A 9,717-nucleotide genomic window follows, 5' to 3' on the forward strand; every position below is an offset into this window, starting at 1 on the left:
TCAAAATTATCACAATTACCTGCCCCAGTTGAGATTGTGGTACTCCCCAGTCAGTGTGTGGGTGATTTACCTCCTCCATCAGACATCCCCCCATTGGTATATAGATGGTTGTGAGACATCCCCCCATATAATTATATGTATATGGTTATGAGACATCCCCCCATCAGTATACAGTGATAAAGATGGTTGTGAGACATCCCCCATCAGTATACAGTGATAAAGATGGTTGTGAGACATCCCCCATCTGTATATAGATGGTTGTGAGACATCCCCTATCAGTATACAGTGATAAAGATGGTTGTGAGACACCCCCCCCCCCCCCCCCCCCCCCATATAATTATATGTAGATGGTTGTGAGACATCCCCCATCAGCATATAGATGGTTGTGAGACATCCCCCATCAGTATATAGATGGTTGTGAGACATCCCCCATCAGTATACAGTGATAAAGATGGTTGTGAGACATCCCCCATCAATATACAGTGATAAAGATGGTTGTGAGACATCCCCCATCAGTATATAGATGGTTGTGAGACATCCCCCATCAGTATACAGTGATAAAGATGGTTGTGAGACATCCCCCATCAGTATATAGATGGTTATGAGACATCCCCTATCAGTATACAGTGATAAAGATGGTTGTGAGACATCCCCCATCAGTGTAAAGATGGTTATGAGACATCCCCTATCAGTATACAGTGATAAAGATGGTTATGAGACATCCCCTATCAGTATACAGTGATAAAGATGGTTGTGAGACATCTCCCATCAGTATACAGTGATAAAGATGGTTGTGAGACATCTCCCATCTGTATATAGATGGTTGTGAGACATCTCCCATCAGTATACAGTGATAAAGATGGTTGTGAGACATCTCCCATCAGTATACAGTGATAAAGATGGTTGTGAGACATCCCCCATCAGTATACAGTGATAAAGATGGTTGTGAGACATCCCCCATCAGTATAAAGATGGTTGTGAGACATCCCCCATCAGTATACAGTGATAAAGATGGTTGTGAGACATCCCTCATCACTATACAGTGATAAAGATGGTTATGAGACATCAGTTCTGTCGTCAGGACAGTGTCAAACATTAAAACGTATATTCAGGCGAACATCCAATTCCAAGGTCACATTGAGGCAGTGGGTGGGGAGACATTAGGAAAAGGTAACTTTTGGAGAGGAATATCCCAAATGTAGTCGTCTCTTACGAATCATACCAATGGAACAGCCGATACACTTCTTATACTCTATCTGGATCATCAGCGATTATCTGAAAATTGCATTCACAACTTGACACTTCTTAATTAGAGAAATGTTTTATGTCTATTTTTGAAAATATATTATCAGGAAGAGGAAGTCTACATACGAGTGAAATTACACATCGCCCTAGCTTGTAATTAAGTCTTAGATCAACAATACAAAATAACCCAGTCTGTGTACCAACGGACTGAGGATATAGAAGTCCAAAAGGGGAATTCTCACCTGGTGACAGAAATGACCGTATCAGAACAGTCAATGTCAACCGGCATGATTCGACCATCCATCCGTACAGGTTGCAATGATAAAATAAACTTTTAAAAAAGGCTTTTTTAAAAGCACATTTTACTTTTAGAGTTAAAAAATTCAAGAAAATTCATGTAACTGTACAAAATTGCACCGCCTCTACATATATAGGAAATCTAAGTTCCGCACTTGGCACTTTCATCACCACTCGTATATGACAGTGGTAAGGGTCCCGAATCATACAGGACAGTGGTAAATGTGGTAGACTTCCGTCCCGTCCCGAATCACGTATGACAGTGTTCAATGTGGTTAACTTCCGTCCCGAATCACGTATGGCAGTGGTAAATGTGGTAGACTTCCGTCCCGAATCATACAGGACAGTGGTAAATGTAGTAGACTTCCGTCTCGAATCATACAGGACAGTGGTAAATGTGGTAGACATCCGCCCCGTCCTGAATCACGTATGACAGTGGTAAATGTGGTAAACTTCCGTCTCGAATCATACAGGACAGTGGTAAATGTGGTAGACATCCGCCCCGTCCTGAATCACGTATGACAGTGTTCAATCTGGTTAACTTCCGTCCCGAATCATATAGGACAGTAGGACGGGTGTTGTAGTCAGGGTTATTCCGTACTTACTCATATAGGACAGTGTTCAATATGGGAGAGACTTCCGTCCCGAATTATGTAGGACACTGTTCAATGTGGTTAACTTCCATCCCGAATCATATAGGACGGTAGGACAGGTGTTGTATTTAGGACTATTTCGTCCATACTCATGTAGTTTTCAATGTGGGAGACTTCCGTCCCTCATATAGGACAGTGCCCAATGTGGAACACTTCCGTCCCTACTCATAAAGGGCAGGTGTTCTATTCGGGACTTTTCCGTCCTTTCTCATGTAGGACAGGTGTTCATTGTGGGAGACTACCATCCCTACTCACGTAGGACAGGTGTTCTTTTCGGGATTCCTCCGTCCTTATCCATGTTTGGCAGTTGGTCCAATCGTATGTGTGATTTTGAGAAAGTTTGCCCACCACTTGAGTGTATGCCCGGGTATTATATACATTATGTATGTTTAAACAAACACTGAGACATGTTTAGAAGAGTTTTGTGAGACCTTTCCAGATCGCCTTTCCCAAACCAATCACTGTGCCCAACAGCTGATCTCCGATGTTTGTTTTCCCGTTTTCAACTTCTTTTCGCACAACCTCCCGTGTCGAATTCTCCGAGGCAGCGTATTTTTTCTCGAGTTCCTTCAGTCGCTTTTCCTTGTTGTCATCCTGTTCACGTTTCGCACTGGACACCTTCCTTTTCATATCATTAAGCTGATGACGCAGTGATTCTATGTCACCCTGCATCTGTCTCACTGTACCATCCGTCTTGACGATTCCGTTGCGCTTCTTCTCCAAGTCGGATAAATCATTTTTAAGTTGTTGGCTTACCTTACGACCAGCGCGCTGATCCTGATCAATCTGTGCACGGATTGATTTAATGTCTTTATCGATTTCCGCTGTTCGTAGTCGCCTGTCTCTAACACTGTGACCTCCTCCGGATTCTGCCTCCTTTAATTTCATCTCTAAATCATGTTGCTGTTTCTCATATTTCTTACGCAGTTGTTTGTAGTACCTCTCATTTTCGCCCTCGACCTCTTCAATATCGCGACGTTTCTGTTCCTCTGCTACACTTCTTATCTCAGCTTCTCTTATCCTGATGACGTTCTCTGCCTCCATGTACAGGTCGTTTGTATAATAGCGACCACGGTTGGCCTCAAACAGATCTTCGACTATTTCCATCAGTTCGTCGACCTGGCGTGACATCTCTCGTGAGGTTCCTTTATTGTTGAATCCGACACACCGTCCGCCACAACGACTCAGGATGCTGGCGAGTCTCGGCGGAATTCCGCTAAGGTGGTCGTCAAGTGACATGTGTTCGTCATGCAGGTCGTCCATTCTTGTAAACAAGACTATCATATATTTCTCAACCGATTTACCAAAACTTTTCATGAAATGTTCCACCGATTCATGCTCCTCCTTCGTAAAACGTCCAATACGGAGGACAAGGATAAAGGCGTGAGGTCCCGGAGCCGTAACCCCGATACACTTGACGATCTCTTTGGTCGTAGTATCATTGTCCACATCAGTGTCGAATATACCCGGGGTGTCAACCACGTGAATCTCCTTACCATTCCTCTGGACCACGCCCCGCCGACAAGAACGGGTGATGGATACTCCGGAAACTTTTGAGTGAAAATAATCGCCGCTCAAAATACTGTTACCGGTAGCGCTTTTTCCACTTCCGGTTTTGCCTAATAGAACCAGTCGCCGCTCTTTGCTATTCACACAATCCTCCCAAACAGGTTTGCGACCGTTTCTTGATCTTGGACCTGAAGCCGAGTCATTTTGTGAGTCCCGTGTTGGAGTACCACTGGTCCTGGACCTTATGCCTCCTGCAAAAAATATCAATCTATAATGCATATTGAAAGAATTTTAAGACATTGTTGGATTATTGTACCTCTAAATTGGATGACATAGCCAAAACACGCACTTTGACTATGCAAGAACGGACGCTCATTAAGCATACGGTACCTCCATTCCGAGTTACAATATGAACAGTTTAGAATTTCAGTCGCATATATACATAACTAATATTATTAATCATTTTAAACATTGTACGTTAGCTTACGTCTGCCGTCATCTGGTGTCCTGCGACTGTCATACCCGGGATCGTGTGCCGAGTGCTTGTCATGTTTTCTGTCATAAGGTGGTATTTGTCTGTCGGGTGGTGAAGGAGTCCTTTTCTGGTATCTGTTCCTGTCCGTACGTGCTGGTCCCGGGGGACACACCTGCGGCTCTCCTGGTCGTGTGGACTTGTTACAGATCTTACACTTGTAGGACGTATGGTTGTTATAGTACGTACATTCAGTACATTTCCATTGGCGTCCAGCCTGGTCTTCTGGAAATATGATATAGAAAGACGTACTATATGCAACCAATCTGAAAATTGCCCATGTAAAAGTCATGTACCTTTGTATATTTTATCATATTTTTGTGTGGCCTCATATTTTAGCATCTCTTTTTCCTAACATTTCACCGTTAATTAGTTTAGGGGTCTCGGTGAAATTTCACTACATTTGTTTCGTCTCCTACTGTAGGATACTAAAAATGGAAAAAAAATATATCGCTTGGCTAGAGAGAACTTCTAAGTCTGATAAGCCAGAGGTTTGATTTGATCCCTTAAGGAGGCATTGAAACAGATTAAGATTGAAATAATGTTCCCTGTTACACTTCGGTTCCTACCCTGTGGTTTCCCCAATTTCGTCCTCGTGCGCTACTTTCCCATTATATATGGAATTACCTCCCCTACACCACAGAAGGACAACAACAGAGGGGATATTTTTTTCAGTGAATATCGATTTAATTAACCGATACAGGTCGTAATAAGTGTACCAGACAGCCGACGACGGCTCCATGCAAATAATTTTAATTGGGTAAGGAAGAAACTAGCTAAATATCGCTCGTAAGAAGGAATTATCTACATTGACCCGGAACAATGTCTTCTGGTCGTACAAAGAACAATGTCGGCGTCCATAGCAACACCGGGGGAAAAGTCTGGCAAGCCTTTTCGCCCAAAATCAGCCGGAAGATCGACGACTACCAAGTCACAAGATGTTGTTACAAGTCAGTCGAACAATTTTCAATCCCCCCATGGGTAGTGATGCAGAGAATGAAGCATGGAAATATGTTGTCTGTAAAGTGAAATTCACAGAGGATGAAGCCAAACAATTTGAAAGTGAGCGATGCCTGTCCCAATATTACACCAAATTTCAAAGGAAAATAAAACAGGAGTATGCGATGTTACCAATCTCCGATTCAATGTATTTCTGTATAGACTGCAAAGTGAATGTCAAAAAGGTATTCTTACCGAGAGGGAGATAGAGGAAAATGAAAGGCCATAACTGCAGGATTGAATTAAGAGTGTCATCACTTGAAGAAGAGATAAAAACCAAATGTGATAAAGAAACTGTTATGAAACTTATCAAAAACCGACAGCAAATAACATATTTCGATAGTCAAAGAATTGAGCAGCAGCAAAGTAAACAGTCAGCAGAATTTAAAACCGTAATCGCGGAAATCTAGGAAAGAAGAAACAGGGGGAACAATATCATCCTACATGGAATACTTGAAATGAGCAGTAGTGATGCTAAGGAACGCTTAAAGTATGATAATCGTCACGCGGAGAAAGTTCTATGACAATGTGAAGTTGATAGAACAGAAGTTATCACCAAATGCATGCGCCTGAGAAAGTTTAACAACAATAAAAAGACAGGCCTCTAGTAGTAGGCTTGTCAAGTCAGGAAGCAAAAAAACATTAGAAAATTAGGTGAGAATGAAGATCATCTCGAGAAAACTGGGATTAGCAACGACTTAACACAATCGAAAAGATGCCAAGAGACAGTTCTCAGGAAACAAGCAACAGTGAAAACAAAACAATCGTCGGGGAATTACATATTCAAAGCTCGGGGATCCTCATCGGCCCGGGTCAAAATAGCGACAAAAGCCGAAAACCGCGGGTAAAGAAAACAGAGAATAAGACCTCATTGCCAAAAAGCAGATCAGTTAAAGAATAAAATATAGGAACTCAATATTGGGGTCAATGCTACGGAACCAGACATAATAGGAATCACAGAAGTAAAAGTAAGTCGAGAATACAGAACAGTATAATAACAGAATACTCATTTGACTGGAATCTGTACTACAAACCACTTAGTAAGAACATTGAAAATCCGGAGGGTAGGGGTTTCTGTTTCTTATTAAGTTGGAGCTGAAAGCACAGGAAGTGGAAATGGAAACACACTTTCAGGAAAAACCTTTTTGTGGAAATAACCATACGAGAGAAAAAAAAAATCAAAATTCTAGTAGGCCTTATATACAGATCAAGACTCGGGAACCGTTGAGAAAAACAGTAAATTACTCGTTCTGGTAGAAGTTACACGGACACGAAAAAGTGTTGATAATGGGAGATTTTAACTACCCCGGGATTAATTGGCAGTCGTGGAATACTACGGGAGAGAGCAACGGAAATCAAGAATATAAAGCAGGAGAAGAAACATGCCTCAATGGAGCTGAACCATTTTACCATTTCAACAGAAACAGTATGCAGAATTCCAACCAAGAAAAAGACAGGTGTAATTATAGACTTGGATCTTGCATTTGATGAACATATATATGAAAAAGTTAAAAAAAAAAAAAAACAACTCTTTATTTGCACTTCTCAGAACATGGCAGTTATGGACATAAAGTCCTTCATCCCACTTTTAAACGTTTAGTAAGATAGTAGCTTGGCTATGCTAGTTCTGTGTGGACACCACACATTCAAAACAAACTGATAAAATAGAGAGTGTTCAAAGGAGATCGAGCGTCAAAGTGTCTACCTGGAATGAAGAACCTAACCTACAATGAGAGGCTGGAGAAACTAAAGCTACCAACACTGGCCTTCACGAAAATCAGAGGAGATATGACGTAATAAGGAATGCTTTACTGCCATATCACTCGAAAGATGCATCCTATCGTCACAGCTGTAGAGGACATACAAAAAGGGTATTCCCTAAACGAGCAACTACCATGCTAAGACAAAACTAGTTTTCGATCAGAACAGTAACAGTTTGAAATGAACTGCTTGAACATGTAGTGTCAGCAATAAATTTTGTTTTTTTCTAAAACAAGTTGGACAATCACTGAACAAAATCAAGAACTTTATTTCAATTATAAAGCTACAATAATAGCATAGAGAACAATATACATGTTAACGGATAAAGTATCGATAATATATTTATTTATAATGTAACTATTGCTAGTCTGGTATAGAGGACTATTAAAAATAATAGTCCTGAATCAGAATAAAACTTATCTCAAAAACAACAACCACTCCCTTGGGAAAGATAGAGTTTAGATTCGACCTACCATATCTGGTTCCGCACCTCCTCCTCCGAGGATCATCTGACCCTCCAGCTGACGTCGGTCTCCCAGGTAGACTGTCCCAATCGTACGTCAACCCACTTCCGCCCCGCCTGCTGGATGACGAATTTCGGTGCTGATAACGACCACCGCTAAATCTTTGTTGACTACACGAAACACAGGTGGAATCGCGTTCACCGTTGATGCCGTTGCAGGCTCTGCATTCCCAGTTGTCTCTGGAAGCTAATAAGATATATGCATGTGTAGAATAGATAGTGATTTCGAGGCTCGACAGGGCACGAGAAATTGTCTTCCATCTTCATTTGTGCTACTGTGTTATAGTTATATATATTAATATATATATGTACGTATACCTTCCTTTATTTGCTCATAATTGGATCATAACCACGTGGAATGTAGAACTTGATTTGTGATAAACAGAAAAAGCTCTCTAATGTGAAATTCATATTTGTGAAATATTTAGGCATATCTAGATTTTAAATGAGCTTGAAAGGCGTCTCGGAAGTATCAGAAGCACGTATCAACGTACAACAATAATAGATAAATTAAACACAATATTATTTTCAAAGGCTACACGCTAAAATAATTTTATATTTCAGTTCATATACATGTACTATATACATGTACAGTTACAATTTCAAAAACCTTGAAACAAATATTTTATTGACTAGAATCTATCCGTAATATAGAAATCGTCATTGCGTGTAACATCACTTTTGATAAGTTAGTTAGGGCATCTGTGTAGTAATTTTAGAAGGCAGTGCCCATGAAGAAAGACAAAAAGTAGATTATAAAAACCAACTTGAATTATGTTTGGCGGTTTATTACGACTTTTAGAATAGTATGACAAAACGAAAAGTTAATCCTACTTGTATGTCTGAACATTTGTCGTGGTAAACAACTTTTTCTCTGTTTTACTAAACACGATTTAATATCTGTTAATGTTCAGTACGGACATACAGCCTCAGTCTCGTCCAATTGTAAACCACGTTAACGTATTTGTTTTAATTAAACGAAGGTAATTATGATTAATGTAGACTTACCCATGGTAAAACAGGACCAACGTCTTTCCTTATATCGCTGTCCTTATATCACAACCACACACCACACAATGTGGATATACCTAGGAGTTACTTCCGGGCATACGTCATTGAAGTAAATATTTCCTTATATTTCTATAAATACTGAAACTGTACACGAAATGTGAGATGTGAATAAACTAGCTTATAGCACGTGACAACTTGACATGTAATCTTTCCTGCCATTACACGCGATGCTTCAGTCGACAAGAATAGCGCGTGATTAAGTAAAGTAAGTTTTAAGCGTTCTCCGAAATTCACTAAAATCTCCCATCTTTTAAAAGAAAAAAACACCAAACAAAGTAGATAAAGTGATAGTATGGCCCCATCTTACATAATAGAAAATTAAGTAATGATTTATTTATTTCAAATTTTCAAAAATTACTTATACTCAAAAATCATCTAAAAACTAAATATCACATCTTGCCATACCCCACCCCTTCCCTCTATAACTTTTAATCAGAATAAATAACGATCTTATATCAATTTGTCGAAATCTAAGTTCTTGTATACCTTTGAAAATGCCCGCATCAATATAAAACTAACGTTCACATAATCTGTAGGGTGTGCTGAGATGTCTGTACTACAATGTAATATGTAGGGTGTGTTGAGATGTCTGTACTACAATGTAATCTGTAGGGTGTGTTGAGATGTCTATACTACAATGTAATCTGTAGGGTGTGTTGAGATGTCCATACTACAATGTAATCTGTAGGGTGTGTTGAGATGATCTGTACTACAATGTAATCTGTAGGGTGTGTTGAGATGTCCATACTACAATGTAATCTGTAGGGTGTGTTGAGATGTCTATACTATAATGTAATCTGTAGGGTGTGTTGAGATGTCTGTACTACAATGTAATATGTAGGGTGTGTTGAGATGTCTGTACTATAATGTAATCTGTAGGGTGTGTTGAGATGTCTGTACTACAATGTAATCTGTAGGGTGTGTTGAGATGTCTGTACTACAATGTAATCTGTAGGGTGTGTTGAGATGTCTGTACTATAATGTAATCTGTAGGGTGTGTTGAGATGTCTATACTACAATGTAATCTGTAGGGTGTGCTGAGATGTCCATACTACAATGTCATCTGTAGGGTGTGTTGAGATGTCCATACTACACTGTAATCTGTAGGGTGTGTTGAGATGTCTATA

At 40.1% G+C, this 9,717-nt stretch overlaps 1 protein-coding gene across 1 annotated transcript; it reads right to left on the minus strand.

The window, feature by feature from the left end:
* Positions 1 to 1,308: 1,308 nt before the first annotated feature.
* LOC117331377 (immune-associated nucleotide-binding protein 12-like) lies at positions 1,309 to 8,603 on the minus strand. The gene is made up of 4 exons (XM_033890076.1): positions 8,528 to 8,603; positions 7,470 to 7,706; positions 4,192 to 4,461; positions 1,309 to 3,955 (listed from the first exon to the last, which is right to left on the minus strand). Exons 1-4 carry the CDS (start codon positions 8,529 to 8,531, stop codon positions 2,607 to 2,609), a joined length of 1,860 nt encoding a protein of 619 aa, XP_033745967.1. The 5' UTR covers positions 8,532 to 8,603; the 3' UTR covers positions 1,309 to 2,606.
* Positions 8,604 to 9,717: the final 1,114 nt, after the last annotated feature.

This window comes from Pecten maximus, chromosome 7, assembly GCF_902652985.1.
Source record: "Pecten maximus chromosome 7, xPecMax1.1, whole genome shotgun sequence".
NCBI classification, from domain to species: domain Eukaryota; kingdom Metazoa; phylum Mollusca; class Bivalvia; order Pectinida; family Pectinidae; genus Pecten; species Pecten maximus.